The sequence below is a fragment of the Marmota flaviventris genome, chromosome 6, assembly GCF_047511675.1.
Source record: "Marmota flaviventris isolate mMarFla1 chromosome 6, mMarFla1.hap1, whole genome shotgun sequence".
Lineage (NCBI taxonomy): Eukaryota > Metazoa > Chordata > Mammalia > Rodentia > Sciuridae > Marmota > Marmota flaviventris.
In genome coordinates, this window is record NC_092503.1 from 124,701,350 (window position 1) to 124,719,975 (window position 18,626).

General features: G+C 39.2%; 1 protein-coding gene, 1 long non-coding RNA gene and 1 pseudogene across 11 annotated transcripts in view; 2 read left to right on the forward strand and 1 right to left on the reverse strand.

Annotated features, from left to right (window-relative positions):
* LOC114080500 (uncharacterized) lies at positions 1-3,522 on the reverse strand. The gene is made up of 2 exons (XR_003580620.3): positions 3,438-3,522; positions 1-3,138 (listed from the first exon to the last, which is right to left on the reverse strand). It is a non-coding gene; the product is annotated as an uncharacterized lncRNA (long non-coding RNA).
* Trim31 (tripartite motif containing 31) overlaps positions 3,132-18,626 on the forward strand; it is a 25,982-nt gene continuing 10,487 nt past the window's right edge. The window contains exons 1-5 of one of the 10 annotated variants that reach the window (XM_071613583.1): positions 3,132-3,769; positions 5,031-5,152; positions 8,780-9,130; positions 15,383-17,749; positions 18,373-18,468. In XM_071613583.1, the coding sequence (XP_071469684.1) occupies positions 17,336-17,749; positions 18,373-18,468 (510 nt within the window). In that variant the 5' untranslated portion in view covers positions 3,132-3,769; positions 5,031-5,152; positions 8,780-9,130; positions 15,383-17,335. Of the gene's footprint in view, positions 3,770-5,030; positions 5,153-8,338; positions 9,131-15,382; positions 17,750-18,372; positions 18,469-18,626 lie in introns of those variants that run through there. The other 9 variants (XM_071613584.1, XM_034635379.2, XM_027922101.3 and 6 more) reach the window with 9 other exon arrangements.
* On the forward strand, positions 14,704-16,210 carry LOC114080514 (protein cornichon homolog 1 pseudogene; annotated as a pseudogene).

The following is an 18,626-nucleotide window of genomic DNA, read 5'->3' on the forward strand; positions in this document are numbered from 1 at the left end:
CCCAATTAACCTGAAATGTATTGAGGCAGTTCATCATCCACAGGTTGAGAAAGAATCTTACAAAACATCTGCTCCTAAGAACAGCCAGATGGACCAGTATGGACATTTTGCTTATAGAAGTTGTGGAGAGGGATGAATCTACCCTGAGTGGAATGTATACAAGTGGTTGACTTACTGTAGGCATTAAGTTAGACACACTTATTTCAACAAAATGATGAGGCTACACAATTAGACACTTCCTTATAATATGGGAATTTATGAGCTGCAAATTCCAAACTTACTGAGGCATTGAGAAAAATCAAAAGGCATAAGCAAGTGCAGAGAGTGATGTTCGATAAGGCTATGAGAGTCAGCCTGAAGTAAGACTTCAGCAGAGGAAACTTCAAATACAATTCTGATTCAAGTAATTGGGTGTGCAGAGAAACAAGTACCATGAAGTTCATCACTTGCCCTGGCTATTTCCAAGGCCCCAGGATGGGCTGTGGCAATGTGTTCACATGGTCACACTATTTTGTAGATTTGCAAAAGTAATGTATATTTAACTGCAGTTAGCATTTCTTTTTCCATTCCAACTTTCCTCTGTCCTTGTATCAGTGGGCATTTGGGGATCCAGCAAAAGGGAAATTGAGTTAGGCTTACATGGTTTGAGTGTACTAAGACATGTGGCTTATAAATACCTCTGTGTTTCATCAGGTTATTGCTAAGTTTAGAAATGGCTTCCAGGAATACTTCTGCCACCTGCTGAGATTACTCACTTGACAGCAAAGACTAAAGTGCAAGGTCAGAGGAATTGTCACCATAAGAACGTGTCTGAAGACATGAAGCACCAGAAGTCTGTGGCAGCAGAGCCAATAAATCCTTCCAATACCAGAAAATTCTAAATGTAGGATTCAGTCTCATCAATGTCTAATCAAAATGGAAGCTCTCATCTTTAGGAGTATATTTACGATGCAACACATACAATTGTACATTTGTCATGAGATAAAACTGTTTTTTACATATTTCTACAAAAATCTAATTTTTTTTTTTTTTTGGCAGTGCTGGATCTTGAGCACACCAGGACAACGCTGTGCCACTGAGCTATATCCCAGCCTTCTATATAAATTCAACAGAAGTTATTCTAACATCAAAAAAGTGAATTGTAGATGGGCGCAGTGGCCCACACCTGTTATCCCAGCAGTTTGGGAGGCTAAGACAGGAGGATTGCGAGTTCAAAGTCAGGCTCAGCAAAAGCGAAGCACTAAGCAACTTAGTGAGACCCTGTCTCTAAATAAAATACAAAATAGAATTGGGGATGGCTCAGTGGTTGGGTGCCCTTGAGTTCAATCCCCTACTCCCCCACCCCCACCAAAATAAAGTGAACTGTAAGAGCTGGGAACACTGGTGCTCGCCTGTAATTCCAGCAACTTGGGATGCTGAGGAAGGAGGATGGTGGGCTCAAAGCCAACCTCAGCAACTTAGTGAGGCCCTAGCAATTTAGTGAGACCCTGCCTCAAAATGAAAAATAAAAAGGGCTGGGGATAATTGGTAAAATTACCAGTATAAAAAAGAAAGAAAGAAAGAAAGAAAAGTAAATTGTAACAATTATTTTTCATTTCCAACCAAAACCAGTAATTTACTGGAGAGAAAAGATTAATTTTAAGTAGAATTGATGCCTAGATTTTTGTAATCTATTGATGAGAGGAACAAACTGTATAAACACATAGAAATTTTAAATTTTTTGTTGATTTGGCATAAAATATCTACACAGATATTTACCAGAAGGACTTTACCAGAAGGATTTAGCAATGAACAAGTCAATGACCATAAGCAATTTATAGAGTGAGTCACTACCAAAGGAAACTTGAAATGTCTTGAAAAAATCTTAGGATCATAAAAGAAACTCTTAGCATTGGCAGCCTTCCAAATGAGTGCATTAAAAATTGACATGCGATTATCAATGATTGTGAAATAAAAATCAACTTTTCTAAATTTTCAATAGTAACTTAAAATTTTTTTAAATTAACCACATTTAGAAGAGATACCAAATTATTCTGAACCAAGAAAACACATTTCAAACTGTTATCAAATTAAGAGTTAATCAAATAGTAGAAAACTAAAAATATAGGAAAATATAGCAGTTGTTCAGGCAACTATTAGAAATATTTATCAGGATTTTTTTTGGTTGCGGTATTTGTCGGTTTTTTAAATTGTATAATTTATTGACACTGCTTTTTGCATGCTAAGCTAATATTTACTTTGATTCCTAATTTAGTCTGATGTTGTATATTTTTTTTTCTTGAAGAGGTCCTACACTGCGAGCCTCAAGCTGCGCGAACCTGGATTGAACCCCGCCCTGAGTTTTCAAGCTGTAAGGTTGTGCTCCTGGAAGGCTTCCAGCCTTGGCGGTTTTCCATCAGGAAGTCCTTAAGAGAGTCTAAACGGAAAAAGACAGATATCTTGGCAGATGAGGTCTTGAAGGTGAGAAGCAGAGTTGCCGCCCATGGATCTATCTATGAGTCCCTACTGAAAGCTCTAACCGTCGCCAGAGGCTGCAGCTTCCAGAGCTCAAGCAATTTTTAGTTTCTGTCTTTGCAGCGGCTTCCGAATTCCAGAGGCAAGGGCTGCACAATGCAGTTTGCAGAAAACCTCCACCAACACGCATCTCCGGGCCCGCAGCTTCGTAGCATTCATAAGCGAATATGTGCTTTAGGATTAAAAAACAAAAGCAGAACAAAAATGAACCCCCTCAACTGGGGAAATATAATCAAGATTACTCCCAGATTGTTTATTTTTCAAATAGGCTTTTTAAAACACCTTCAGCCATTCGGATGTGGGGACGCGCGCCCAGTTCGTTCCCGAGCGTGCTCACCAACAGCTTTGCCCCAACCACCCTAATGTCCAGCAACTGTCACCAGAGCTGCCTCACTCCTTGTCCGGCCTTCAAAGGGAGAGACTTCCTGTGCCGCCTCTAGGCTCACAAAGCCTGTCGCGGCAGCATAGCCCGCAGCCAGGATGCTGGACTGTCCTCTCACCGCCAGTCGGTTCTCTCTGGTCTCCGCGCTCCTTCTGGCTTCTCTAACCCGGCGGACTTCGGGTTGCCAGCGCCTCACCTGGGTCTGCGCGCCTTGAATCGCTCACAGAGTAGTGATCCCCAACCTACAAATGAGGAAACCGAAGCCCAGAACCCTGGAAGGCAATCCCCAGTGGCCACTGAGAGTAGTCACCAAAAACAAGTACTGTAAGTGACTCTGGGAAGATTTACATTTGATTTCCTACAACAGAGGAACAGTCTCTGAAAACTAGCCTCCACAAATTCTTCCCTGCGGACCCAATTCGCCCCATACCTATCCATTTAGCAAAATCTCCGGGAACAGTTCACCCCAAACCAATGGAATGAAAAAGCTTTGTTTAAAAGTGAAGCCTGCCGAAGAGGAAATCTTCGTGGGGGCACTTACAGGTTTTTAATGCATCATTTAGCTTCTGTTTTCTGTTTGGCTCCTCTTTCTCCCTCTAGAGCTGGCTGCAGCTCCGATCTTCTTGTCACGTCCTATTCTGCAAACTGAGACCTATCAGGGGCCTTTATACCCAGGGCTGCTCCTCATGCTAGTGTTGTACTGAAGAGAAAATTATCAAAGCCACGGCTGTGCACCTGCCTTCTCCAGGCCCCACCTGAATATTTGTACCAACAGGCTGTTTCTGAGTCTGGTAAGGAGGGCCACTCTGACCTCAGCTCTCCTGGGATATTTGGTGTATAGGATGCAGGGTTCTCTTCCAGCCCAGACTGCAGGTGAGGGAAGCAATGTGTGTGTGTGTGTGTGCAACCAATGTAGACTTTACTGCTAAAGAAAAACGAAATCGGAAAAAAAATTTTTTTTTTCTAAGAAGCTCATGTCCAGAGAAAAGTAAACCACTAAAAAACTGAGGTCTGGATCAGAAGGATTTCTACTTTCATTAAGGACTGAGTAATTCAGACCAATCTTCCAGATGAAGACAACTAAAAAAGCTGGATAAAATATTTTAAAATTCAAAGGGCTAGTAAGGAATTGCTAGGCCAAAACTTGGGAAAAGAATCTGTGGACACAAGCCTGGAACTTGGGATTGCTTTTGTTCTGGGAGAAGGGGGCATTTGTTGATTCTGTAGGGGGTTTGAGAATCTAAACTGAATTTTGGCATCCTTTAAAGGCTTATGGCAACTGGAAGTCCCAAGGCCAAAAATGCTCAAGCATAGAACTTATTTAAGGTGACTCCAAACTGCTTGTATCAAAAACTAGAATTCTTTTGGGAGGAAGAGAATATCACCCTAGGCCTTGATTTCTTTCTACAGATACTTTCTTGTATATGTCTTCCAAATTATCAGAGGTAACCAGGCACCAGAAGGAGGACAGTAAAGAAGAAATAACACACAACAGGGTCTCCAGATGCTGGGATATTTGGACACAGACTGTACAACAACTATGTACATGCTATTTTCAAGAAGATAAAAAGCCATGCTTAGAAATTTGCCAGAGAACTCAAAATTCTAACAGGTGGCACAGGAGATTTTGGGGGGGAGAAAAATATTCTAGACTAAATCAATAATGGGCACTAGAGTTAAAATATAGTAGAAACTCAAGTATGGTGGACTTGGTCCATCTCTGAGCCCAGGAAAAAGTAAAGATGAGCAAGTAACCTCAGAGAAATTGATATAGTAGTTTACTGTTTTCCATTTCAGCTTTTGGCCACCACAAAATGGATACCCCAAAAATAAATAATATAATTTTAACTATATTAATTTTTAAAGAGTTATGCATTCACTTGGCTCAATAATATATAAAAAGGTGTGCCCAAGACGATTTGCAACAATACTGCCCCTATTTTGTCCCTTCCCCAAACCCTGCCCTACAGGTAAACAGTAGTTTCCTCTGTGTTCTTTCAATGTTCCTTGATGTGAGTGGAAGTAAATGCAAGTATATGTGTGTATATAATTTTACGTCATATTTTATATACCTCTTTTTAAGCAAAATTTCACAGGTTAATTACTCTTTTTTTTTTTCATTTCACAAAAAAAGATTTTTGCTCATCAGTACATATAAAATGGCTCAGTTTATGATGGCAATGGAAAAATTAGTTATTTTGTGCCAGGTCCTGCAGAAAGTGCAGAGGACATCATGAAGAAAAACAATGGTCATAGGTAAGAAGATTCATTTTCACAGTCTTAAATGGAAAATTCATCTAGACTTGGCTCTGGGAGGATTACACAGCTATTCCTGAGGGCTCTCTCCCACTGTCTCCCTAGCCACCTGTGATGTGAGCTCATGGGAACCACTGGCCAATGTTGGACAGCTTTGTGCAGTGGTGGTGCCAGATGTCATCCCCTGAATTTGAGGCAGCTTGGGCAGGGCAGCTTAGGTCCAGCAGCTCTCCTGTGCCAACTCGGGGCCAGGGCACATGTTGTCTACAGGAGACGGGAGCAATCAGTAGACTTAGCAGAAACTCAATGTCAGATGTGAGTTGACATTGTGCTAGGACCACAAGTCTAACTCAGATATCAGCTTTAAGGTGCTTTTAGGTCTCTGTGGAACTAATGAATGGGGTAAGGGCCATGGGAAGCCAAGGGGAGGCAGACTAATGGGGGAGCATCCTCATTTAAACAGACTGTCCAATTTTTACAACCCCCATAAATTATTCAATATTTTAAAAACATATTTTAGAAATCACTGGGTTAAAAAATGACATTTTACGTAAATTAAAATTGCTGAAAATTTGAATAAAAGTCATAACTAAAATAGTTTTATTTTATGGGGAGAACTCTAGACATTGACCCATTTACCTGACTCCTACATCAGGATTCTTGGATCAAAGGTACATTCATTATCTACAGAAAAGTCCCAAGTCAAGTTGTTGCCAAAAGCTCTGTCCTTGTCCCCGATGTTAATCCAATAACTGGACAAGGTTTTGAGAAAAAGGATAAAGAAGGTTTTTGTTTTGCTAGAAATGAGAAACACAAGGGACTCCTGCCCCAAAGGCTGTGATTCTGCCCATCAGCAGGAACGGGGTGATTATAGAGGTGATTCCAAGGCTGGAATTGGGCACAGTTCTGCAATACAAAAATATTACGTACTCTGATTTGTTATGACAATTTTCTTTGATTCATTGCACAATTATAACTATTAAGTGTTGAGAGGTTGAGAACAGGTTGAGAACAGGCTGTATTAGAGTTCTCTGTAGAAACAGAACCAATAGAATAGAAAGATTTAAGGAATTGGCTCACCTGATGGCAAGGGCTAGCAAATTTTAATTCTGCAGGGCAGGCCTGTCTGCTGGAGAGCCAAGGAGGAACTGATGTTGCAACTCAAGTTCAAAGGCATCCTGGCCTTTGATCCTGCGATCAAACCCCCCACTTCCTTGGGGAACCTGCTTGCTTTTTTTTTTTTTTTTTTGTGGCGGGGTTGCTAGGGATTGAACCCAGGATTTTGTGCATGCAAGGCAAGCACTCTACCAACTGAGCTATATTCCCCAGCTCCAGGAACCTCCATCTTTTTTCCTTAAGGCCTTCAACTGTGTGGATAAGGCCTACCAACATTACAGAGTGTCATCTACCAACATTACAGAGTGTCATCTACCAACATTACAGAGTGTCATCTACATAATAGTAACTGATTTAAATGCCAATTGCATCTAAAAAATACCTTTGCACAAACAAAACTGGTGTCAACAAATATCTGGGTATGGTGGCACAACCAAATTGACATGTAAAATTAATCACCAAAGCTAATTCAAGAATTCGACAACCTTAGGTACCTGAATAAAGAGAAGGCTAAGTTCCCCTGATCTTGCTCCATACTAAATTGGAGCTGGGGTTTTAGGAAGCCTGCATATTCTCCTGGCAAAAGAGAGGGGTGAGACCACTATGGCACTTTTCTGTTGCATTGCAGCCTTTAAAACTTTAATACAATGAATCAAAGAAAATTGTCATAACAAATATCTAGATATCTTTTAATGGTTTTCTCCAAGGAAGAAAAGGTATCTTGTATCTTGTTGGTTTTTCTAATCCCAAGACCAATTCTTTTGTTTAATAATTCAAGAAATTGAAAGTAATATCTTGTGTTCCTCACGACTAAAACACTCAGGGTCACTCCGGGTGAACTGGGCTGCACAAAATCACACAAGAGATACTTTTTTCTTTTGGTCCTGGACGGCTCCTCTGAACTTAAGGGTCTGCAGAAATAGAGAGCAAGAGAGCACATGCTGAACCCCTTTTTTGAGGAGAAGCCATTCAAATGAGGGAAGGGATCAGGTTTCAGGGGGTTGAGTCTAGCTTCCTGATGTCTGCTGTCAGCAGGTTGATTGACATCTAGGAAGGTCAAACCCAAAGACAGAGCAAGAGAAGGGAACACACAAAAGGCATTTCCATGGAACATTCTATCCCAAACCAGGGCAAAGGGGTAGTATTACAAAGGAATAAGTGAGTGTAGCTCCTGAAGACACGCCTTCTACTTCCTGGGCTGGGACAATGCCCAAGTCACCATGAAATGTAGAGCTTCTTGCTTCAGGATGGAAGGCGTGGGTCATTCAGAATGGCTCCCCACAATATCTAATATTCTATTACTTATAAATCGACTTTTGTTGCCCCATACATTTATTTATTTATTTAGGTATTGGGGATTAAACCCAAGGGATCTTAACACTGACCCAGATCCCCAGACCTTTTTATTTTAAGACAGGTTTGCGGGCTGGGGATATGGCTCAAGTGGTAGAGTGCTTGCCCGACATGCGTGCGGCCCAGGTTCGATCCTCAGCACCACATACAAACAAAGACGTTGTGTCCACTGAAAACTAAAAAATAAATATTAAAATTCTCTCTTAAAAAAAAAAGTTAAAAAAAAAAGACAGGTTTGATTAGGGCCTCACTAAATTTCTGAGACTGGCTTTGAATCTGTGATCCTCCTGCCTTAGTCTCTAGAGCCACTGAGATTACAGGAGTGCACCACTATACCCAACCACAGACATTCATTTTTATGGGTTTTTGTTTGTTTTGCTGCTTTCTGTTTGCAAGTGCAATATACAATTTCTGTAAAGGATTTCAAATTCTAGTCTTTTCAATTGACATCCTATAATTTGATGACCTCATCAATTCTATATACTGTTTGTTTTTTTCCTTTCAGTACTGGGGATTGGACACAGTGTCACTCTGCATTGCCAAGACTGGCCTCAAATTTTGATGCCCCTGCCTCAGTTCTCAAGTCCTTGTGATTACAAATCACCACACGTGACAATTATTAAAGTATTTTAAACATAACTGTTTTTATTACTTTCTAATTTTTACTTTTTTAAAAAATACTTTTTAGTTGCTAATGGACCTTTATTTAATTTATTTATATGTGGTGCTGAGAATCAAACCCAGTGTCTCACACACTCTAGGTGAGCACCTTACCCCTGAGCCACAACCCCAGCCCCATAATTTTTACTTTTTTTAAATATTCTTTTTTTAAAATTTTTAAATAGACCTTTATTTTATTTATTTATACATGGTGTTGAGAATCAAACCCAGTGCCTCACACATGCCAGGCAAGTGCACTACCACTGAGCCACAGCCCCAGTTCCCTAATTTTTACTTTTAATGAAATACAATCTAGCTCTCTGCTAAGAAAACTGGTTACAGGTGTCTGTGCTCAGATTGTCCCATGACCTCATTCCTACCCCTCATCCTGAAGTCTAAAAACCTTATTGAAATTCCTTTTACATTTGACTCTCTTATAATATGCTTTCTAGTCACCTAATGATTGCATTTTATATCATTTGCCTTGATGCTTTCCAGGAAGACAGTGACCAGCTATCATTTTCTCAGACTCCCACGGGCAATGTGTGAAGAATCCCATTTTCCCATATCTTTATCAGCTATGGACATTTTAAAATGCTTGCTCATATGATGGATACAAATTTTATCTCATATTTGCATTTTGTTATTTGTATTTTTCTAATAGGAAGACTGAACTTCATTTTTATTTTGAAACATTTTAGAATTCCTTTAAATTTTAAGTTCTATCCATTGTTCATTTTTTTATATTTTTCTTATTTTAACAAAATTGTTTTATTTTGAAAAGTGAAATGGAAAAGAATATTAAAAATAACCAGTACCCTTGTAATCAACAACCTAGAATTAACAAATGTAAGTATTTTATCATATTCAGCTCAAATTTTTTTAAATTAAATGTTACAAATAACTTCAAGATTTTTCTCTATCCATTTAGTCCTATTCTTCCATTTCTCTCCCTCTTTCTCCAGAAGCAAAAAACTTATCAAAACTTCAGTGTGTGTCCTTCCAGGCTATGTGTTTAAATCTCTAGCATGTATATATGGAACTGCAAATTATATACAGTGTTGATTTGTGTATTTTTCTAATTTTTTTAATTAGTTATACATGACAGTAGAATGTATTTATGCACTTTGATGTATCATATATAGATGGGATATAATTTCTCATTTTTCTGAGTGTACACATTGGAGAATCACATTGGTCGTGCAGTCACATATATACATAAAGTAATAATGTCTGTTTTGTTCTACTATCCTTCCTATCCCCATGTCTCCTCCCCAGCTTCACTTCCCTCTAACTCTATTCTTCTCTAGTGCCCCCCACCTTGTTATTGTGAATTAGCATCCACATATTAGAGAAAACATTCAGCCTTTGCTTTGGGGGATTGGCTTATTTTGCTTAGCAAGATATTTTCCAACTCCATCCATTTACTGGCAAATGCCATAATTTCATTCTTCTTTAAACCTGAGTAATATTCCATTGAATATATATATCACATTTTCTTTATCCATTTATCTATTGAAGGACACCTAGGTTGTTTCCATAGGTTAGCTATTGTGAATTGAGCTGCTATAAACATTGATGTGGCTGCATTACTGTAGTATGCTGATTTTAAGTCCTTTGGGTATAAACCGAGGAGTGGGTTAACTGGGTCAAATGGTGGTTCCATTTCAAGTTTTCTGAGGAATCCATGGTGGTTGCAACAACTTGCAGTCCCACCAGCAATGTATGAATGTGCCTTTTCCCCCACATCCTTGCCAACATTTACTGTTGTCTGTATTCTTGATGATTGCTATTCATACAAGAATAAGATGAAATCTTAGTGTAGTTTTGATTTGCATTTCTTTAATTGCTAGAGATGTTGAACACTATTTCATATATTTGTTAATTGATGGTGTTTCTTCTTCTGTGAAGTGTCTATTCAGTTCCTTATCCCATTTATTGATTGGGTTATTTGTTTTTTGTTTGTTTTTGGTGTTAAGTTTTTTGAGTTCTTTATATATCCTGGAGATTAATGCTTTATCGAAGGTGCATGCGGTAAAGATTTTCTCCCAATCTGTAGGCTCTCTCCTCCTATTATTGATTGTTTCCTTTGCTGGAAAAACCTTTTTAATTTGAATCCATCCCTTTTATTGATTCTTGGATTTTACTTCTTGCATTTTAGGAGTCTTGTTAAGGAACTCAGATCCTGGGCCGACACAGTGAAGATCTGAGCCTACTTTTTCTTCTATTAGGTGCAGGTCTATGTTCTAGTGCCTAAGTCTTTGATCCACTTTGAGTTGATTTTTTGTGTAGGGTGAGAGATAGAGGTTTAATTTCATTTTGCTACATATAGATTTCCAGTTTTGCCAGTACCAGTTATTGAATAGGCTATCTTTTCTCCAGTAAATATTTTTAGCAGCTTTGTCTAGTATGAGATAACTGTATTTATGTGATTTTGTCTCTGTGTCCTCTGTTCTGTACCATTGGTCTAGAAGTCTATTTTGGTGCCAATACCATGCCATTTTTGTTACTATAGCTCTGGAGTATAGTTTAAGTTCTGGTGTTGTGATGCCTCCTGCTTCACTTTTCTTTCTAAGGATTGCTTTGGTTATTCTGGGTCTCTTGTTTTTTCCAAATGAATTTTATGATTGCCTTTTCTATTTCTATGAAGAATGTCATTGGGATTTTAATAGGAATTGCATTAAATCTGTATAATGCTTTTGGTAGTATGGCCATTGACAATATTAATTCTGCCTATCTAGAGCATGGGAGATCTTTTCATCTTCTGGGGTTTTCTTTAATTTATTTGTTTAGTGTTCTGTAGTTTTTATTGTAGAGGTCTTTCACCTCTTTTGTTAGATTGATTCCCAAGGAGTTGTTTTTTGGGGGGTTTTGTTTGTTTTGTTTTGAGTCTTTAAGCCATCTGGAATTATTTTTGTATGTGGTATGAGATATGGATCAAACAAGCCCCCACCAAACAGGGAAAGCCCTTAGACCTGGCATCATAAATTAAGTAGCTTATATATTCCCCACAGATTGTGATGCCACTCTATCTTAGACCAAGTTACTGTGTAAGAACTGCTGGGCTCCTGGATATATATTCAGTTCCATTGATCAGTTTGTCTATTTTTGTAGCAACACCACACTGTCCTAATTATAGGTTTATAATAGGCCATGCTAGCTGGTAAGACAATTCCTCTTTCCCTTGTTTTCTTTTTCACAATTGCCTTGATTCTTTTGGGACCTTGGCCTTTTTATATTAATTTTAGAATCTGCCAAGTTTTACATACACACTTCAAAATAATCTTTATTAGATTCCAATTGGAATTACACAGAATTTATAAATTAATGGCTAATTATTATATTACTATATTTAAATTTACTGTCTGCTAACATTCATGTCAGTTTTTATCTTTTCCTTTTTCTTTTCTTTTTTGAAAGATTCATTCCTAGGTTCTTTAGGTTTGTCTGGAGTTTTTAATAATATAAAAGAATATGTTACCACTACAGTTTCCAATTTCTATTTGTATTATAGATCTTTATCCAGTAACTCTTTTATTAGTTCTTATAACCTGTCCTTTGATTTTATTGAGTTGTCTATAAGAGAAAACTATCATACTTTTAAATAGTAACAAATATATCTTTCACTTTCCAATTCTTAAGCTCTTACTTACATAAGAGCTTACTTAATTTTCTCATTGTGTTAAGTAATACCACTAGTTAAGTAATACCACTAGAGTGATCATTACTATCTTGTTCCTGAACTTAATTTTAAGATGTTTACCAATAGCTGTTCTTTTAGTAGCAGGCGTTCAGTAGCAACCCCTTAGAGATAGTTTCATATCTAAAGCTTAAAAACAGCCAGGCAAAGTAAAGAGCACCTATAATCCCTGCTACTGGAGAAGTGAGTACAATTCTGAGGCCAGCCCAAGCAACATAGGGAGACCCACCTCAAAAAAAAAGAAAAAGAAAAAGAAAAGAAAGAAAGAGAGAGAGAGAGAGAGATATATTAAAAACATGTCTGTCTGATTCTTTGCCCATCTTTAATCTCTGTAGATAGTTTCCTGTTATGGACACTGTCAACATCCCACTTCCAACTTCCAGCTCCTGTAACTTTTCATGCAAGGGCTTCTTGTGGTCATCAGTCTGCTCTGCCTGTGCAGTACAGGCTGAAAGTGCCCAGAATTAACACTCCCTAGAAGCAGCACCCAACCAATGACTAGAGGGAGCCGGGGTTCCCATCCCCTAGCTCCCACTCTGCCCCTGAGCTACATCAGCTTCTTCCATCCTTATCTTCATCTCTAAGCTGGAGCTCTGATACAGGGGAGGCTGATGTAACATTGTAGGACAGAACAGGAGATATCTAGTCACAGAACTACCTCTGGCCCTCACTGACTTCTGAGAAGGTCATCATTAGTCTTAACAGGACCCCACTGAATCCATGCACCCACTGCTGTGTGACTTCTTGTCTGTTTTTTTTTGATAGCTATCTTGGCGGCAGCACTATATCACTTCTCTTCTAGGGCTAGTTTTTATAAACTCTATGCTTGGATGTCTTATCCCTCTGGAACTAACATGCAATAGCATCTCTTTCAAGTCCTCAACCCTAAGCCAGGCATGGCATTGCAGACCTGTAAACCCAACAACTTGGGAGACTGAGGAAAGAGGATCACAAGCTTGAGGCCATGTCACAAAAAAATGAAAAGAGCTGGACATATAGCTCAGTGGAAAAGCACCTTTTGAGTTTGATCCCCAGTACTGAAAAAAGAAGACCTCATCCTTTGTAAATTGGAGGCAGTTTGGTTGCAAACTGCTGAATCTGCTAAGAGTTTTAAATATCCATTCCATTGAGTCCCGTGGATGAATAGCCCAAGAATAACAATAATAATTCTAGGAGAGTGAAAGCACTTTTGGACCACTACATAATATGTGTGTGTGTGGGGGGGGTGTTTGTTGTTTGTTGGTTGGCTGGTATTAGGGATTGAGCCCAGGGGTGTTCTACCACATTCCCAGCCCTTTTTATTTTTTGTTTCGAGAGTATCTCACCACATAGTGAAGCCTCAGACTTAAGATCCTCCTACCTCAGCCTCCTGGTTGCTTCATTACAGGCATGTGCCTCCACACTGGTTACAGTCTCCTCTTTTATGTCTGTTTCCCCTTCATGAAATTATCATGCCTGTTTAGTGATAATTGTCTGAAATCGCTGATGGTGTTCATATGTGCATTTTCCTTTTCTCTCTCTCTGCTGGCTTCTCCAAACTTGAAAAGATTTGCTTGTCACTTTTGAAGATTGCCATGTGTTTTTATTAATGCTGTGAGAAAGAAAGAACATTTAATATGGAGGTCCGTCATTTGTTATCTGGAGTAGCTCGAGCAACTTATGGTGTCTCTAAACCGGTAGTTCTCAGTGGGACAGCACTGTACTTCCTGGGGATTTGTTTAAAATGTAAATTCAGTTCTTCCCTGAACCTATTGAAACAGAAAGTCTGTGCTGGGTCTCAGCAAATTTGTGTTTTAACAAGTCCTATTGTTTAACAAACCCTAAGTTTTGATTTTGAAGCATACTTGGTTTCCTAGAGAATGGATACTGACAAGTTTTTTTTTTGCAATTGAGATTTAAATATGATAATATATGCAAAATAAATTGCTAAGTTAGGAAATGCCTACAGGGGCTGGGGAGACATGAGGTAAAAGGGTGGAGGAAAATAGCCACCTTGTAGAGAGACATTCAAATTATTACTACTTTTTAAATCATCATACAAAATAAAACCTGTCTAAAAGTTAAATTCTACAAGGGGTAAGAGGCAGGGAGGGAGGGGGAAAATGCTGGAGAGTGATACTGGCCAAGTTATGTTGTTATAGTGTGTGCATGTATGTATATGTAACAACAAATCCCAATAGGTACAACTATTATTCACCAATCTTAAAAATGTGGGGAAATAAATAAATAAGAATTTTTTTAAGTTAAATTCTGCCTCCAGAGGCCATTAGTTTAGGATGAATATAACCTATAAAATCTTAAAATTTTCAGCTGCTTTAATTTGATCTTAAAACAAATGGAGAAGCCTATAGTATATTATTCCTGAAAGTCCTTGGTTTCCAACAATTGCTATAATTAGCATAACCACATAATTTATTATCCAAACTGGAAAACTGTGAGAATGAAAGGAAGTACTAGTAATCTTTACACCAGGTTGGGGTGTAGCTCAAATGGTAAAGCACTTGCCTACCATGCACAAGGTCCTCAGCTCAATCCCTAACACCTGGTGGGGGCTGGCAAGGGAGAAAAAAGAGTTGTGTACCAGGACAAAGGTGAAACCCAGCACTAATCCAGGCAAAGAAGAATGTATAATTGCTCTGGCTATATAATCATAAAATCATCCACCATCTCCGCTTGACTTAAGATTTAGACCAGATAAAAATGAACGGTCTTTCTCCGCTAACACCCGCGCCGCTGCCCCTCCTCCTTCTCAGCCTTGGCATTCACGTTCATGGCCTTCTGCTACATGCTGGCACTGCTGCTCACCGCCGGGCTCATCTTCTTGGCCATCTGATTATAGCATTTAATGAGCTGAAGATTGATTACAAGAATCCTATAGACCAGTGTAATACCCTGAATCCTCTTGTACTTCCAAAGTACCTCATCCATGCTTTGGTCTGTGTCACGTTTCTTTGTGCAGCAGAGTGGCTTACACTGGGTCTTGGCATATCATATTTGGAGGTACATGAATAGACCAGTGATGAGTGGACCGGGACTCTAGGATCCTTCAAACATCATGAATGCAGATATTTTAGCATACTGTCAGAAAGAAGGATGGTGCAAGTTAGCTTTTTACTTTCTAGCATTTTTTTTTAAACTACCTGTATGGCATGACCTATGTTTTGGTGAGCTCTTAGAACAACACACAGAAGAATTGGTGCGGTTAAGTGCGTGCAACAGCCACCAAATGATGGCAAGATCCTGTTTCCAAGAGTAGCCTATGGAATCTGATCAGTTACTTTAAAAAAATGACTCCTTATTTTTTAAATGTTTCCACATTTTTTGCTTGTGAGAAGACTGTTTTCTTTTCTTTCTTTCGTTTTTGTTTTAAGAGAGAGAATTTTTTAATATTTATTTTTTAGTTTTCAGCAGACACAACATCTTTGTTTGTATGTGGTGCTGAGGATCGAACCCGGGCCGCACACATGCCAGGAGAGCGCGCTACCACTTGAGCCACATCCCCAGCCCGAGAAGACTGTTTTCATATGTTATACTTGGACAAAGAATTTAAATGGAATTATGTATAAATTAATATAAAATGACTACCTTTGGTGTTGACAGGTTTGAACTCCTTAAAGAACAGCCATGATCCTCCAAATGAGTGCATTAATTACTGACTGTCCTTATTTCATGGGAAACTTTTGTTTATAGAAACTTGTAGGCCCCATTTTGGTTTTATTGAAATGCTATTTAATCATAAATTAGCTGTAGCTATCAGGTGCTTCTGATGAATTGAAAATATGTATCTGACTTGTGGGAAACTTTATAGGTTTCCTCATTTATCAGGTAGATGATTATATATGGATACATTTACAAAAATAAGAAGAGTGGGAATTTTTTCCTTCAACTTGAATATTATCCCTATATGTTGCATGAATGAAAGACTTCCCAAGTTTCCATCAGAGTAATGTACTTGCTTTAATTCTTAAGCATAAGTGAATGTGATATAAAATATATATACTGGATTACTTGTGAAGGACGCATTTAACGCTATTTTAAATGTGTTTTTATTTGTAAGACACTACTTATTAAGAAATTGGTTATATTATGTTTACTGTTTTAATCTGGTGGTAAAGGTATTCTTAAGAATTTGCAAGTACTTTAGATTTTCAAAACTGAATGAGAAAATTGTATAACCATCCTGCGTCCCCTTAGTGCAATACAATAAAACTCTGAAATTAAAAAAAAAATGAATGATGTCCTTCTTGATGGGAATAGGTGCCAGACGCTGGAGAGAAGAGGAGGTAAAGGTAGAAACCAGTACTCAGAGATGGGAAGGGAGGAAGCACTCTTTTTCCTTGAGACATATGGAAGGAGGAAAGATTAAGACACAAATGTATTGAGATAAAGGAGGGAACACAGGTGACACTGCTTGATATTTTCCTCATCAGAACAAAAGTCATAGGGCAGGGTAAGCCAGGGATCAGAGAAGCACCAACAAGGAAGAAGAAACATACATAGACCAAAATAAGATTGGGTAAAGAATGGGCACAGAGACATCAGAGTGTTGAAGAACTGCAGGAAAAAAAAAAAAACAGTAGAGGACAGGTGGCTACTGGTACGATGGGAAAGTAAAAGATTCACCAGGGTCAAGAATAATATACAAAAAGTAAAAATGGCCCTGTAGAAAGAAAGTTTCTTGCTTCTCCCACTGGACTAAGAGTTCCCCCACAAGAGAAATACTTGTTTCTCTTTGTGACTAAAAATTCCCCAAGGTGGGTGATAATGTCTTCCATATTTTCACAGAATTCTTCAAACCCAAAATAGAGGATTATCTTATCCCCCTTCCTTCCTCCCTGCCTCCCTCCCTTCCTTACTTCCTTCTTTTCCATGTGCTCTCCCCAAGTTTGGGCTTGGCTTACAAGGAATGCCCAAAGCATTGCGGGCTTCACTCAGCCCCTCCTCAGGTCCCTTCACAGCTGATGGGAAGTACTTCCTGTGTGGACTTTGGTGCCCTAGTCCTTCTGGTCTCAATTAACTGCCTTTGAAACATATCCTTAATTAGTTCAAAGTTCAGGACAACTTATCTCATTTCAAAAGCAGCCTAGATACATTCACAATATCCATTTGTTCTTAAGAGGTAGCCAGGTAGGATAGTTCTGTTTTCCTCTCTTTATAATATTCCCGACATTTGAATTTTTACTCTTTTCTATCATTCATTTACTTTTCTCTCCCTCTTTGTTTCCTCCCTCCCCATCCTTTGAATTGATAGACTCTTCGACCTGCACCTCCTCTCTTTCCTTCTCCATTACTAGAGCCAGTGTCCATAGCAGACTTCCAGACTTTCAACACCTGAAGCAGCCTTCTCTTCACTCATGGCCAGCCAACAGTTTTCCAGCCAACTGCAGGAGGAAGTAATCTGCCCCATCTGCACAGACTTTCTGCAGGACCCTGTCACCATCGACTGTGGACACAATTTCTGCAACAGATGCATCACACGGATTGGGGAAGCATCAGGCAGTTTTTTCAAATGTCCCCTCTGCAACAGTTCTGTGAACAAAACATTCAGGCCCAACTGGCTGTTGGTAAATCTGGTGAAAAAAATCCAAGCTATGAGTGCTTCTGAGGAGCAACCAGAAAGGGATGAGCTGAAATGTCAGAGGCATGGAGAGAAGCTCTATTACTTCTGTGAGCACAGTGGGAATTTCCTCTGTGTGATGTGTTGTGAATCCGAGGACCACAGAACGCATAATGACAGTTTGATAGAAGAAGCTGCCCAGAAATATCAGGTAGGCATCTGGGGGCCCTTCTCTGCTCCCCACATCAGAAGAGGACTTTAGTGGGGATCTGTAAACTGTTACCTCTTCCAGGTGGTTTGTACCACCCTTTGCTCTTAAGTGGGCAATTCAGTCAGCCATGGTGGGGGAGGGATGCTGCCCAATGCAATGCACCATGAAGACTGGACAGGACTTGAATTCTAGCTCAGAAGGTTTGGGCTCAAGTTCTGACTCCTGTGTATCCTTATAACCTTCAAGGAAACTCTTTACCTCTCCCAACCTCAGGTGCCTCAAGTTTCAAATGATCCAAACAAAACCTATGTCTTAAAATTGTTGATAGGGCAAATCAGGGCAAGTTTGTGGGAGTTCTTTGATGATGCCAAAACACCCTGCAAATATTAATTCTAATTAGTCATAAATAACATTTTTCTCTCTTAGGTCAGTCACTAAGGCTCCATCTTTTCCCATTATCCCACTCCTCCCCCCAGCTTGAGAAAGAAAGTGGGGGGGTGCTATTAATAATTATATTAGGACTCCCTGGAGAGTCAATCATACCTGCTTCTCTGAGAGACTCAGAGGGATTTAATGAGAAGAGAACTCAGGCACAACCTACAAAAAGGACCCCCTCCCCACAGGTGAAGATTCAATCTCAGGTTGAGATCTTGCAGCAAACAGAGAAGGAGATAGTACAAAAGAAGGAGCAAGGCGAATGGAAGATCAATGATTTTATGGTAAGGAAAAACTCCATCCCATGGTCCCTGGAAACAGAAACATTTCTGTGGAAGATCCTAAACTCTTTATTGTTCTCACCCTCCAAAAAAAGGTTCTGTGACAAAAACTGGGGCAGAAAGAGACAGTGTATAGGAGGAGCAGCCCTGGGTGGGGACAG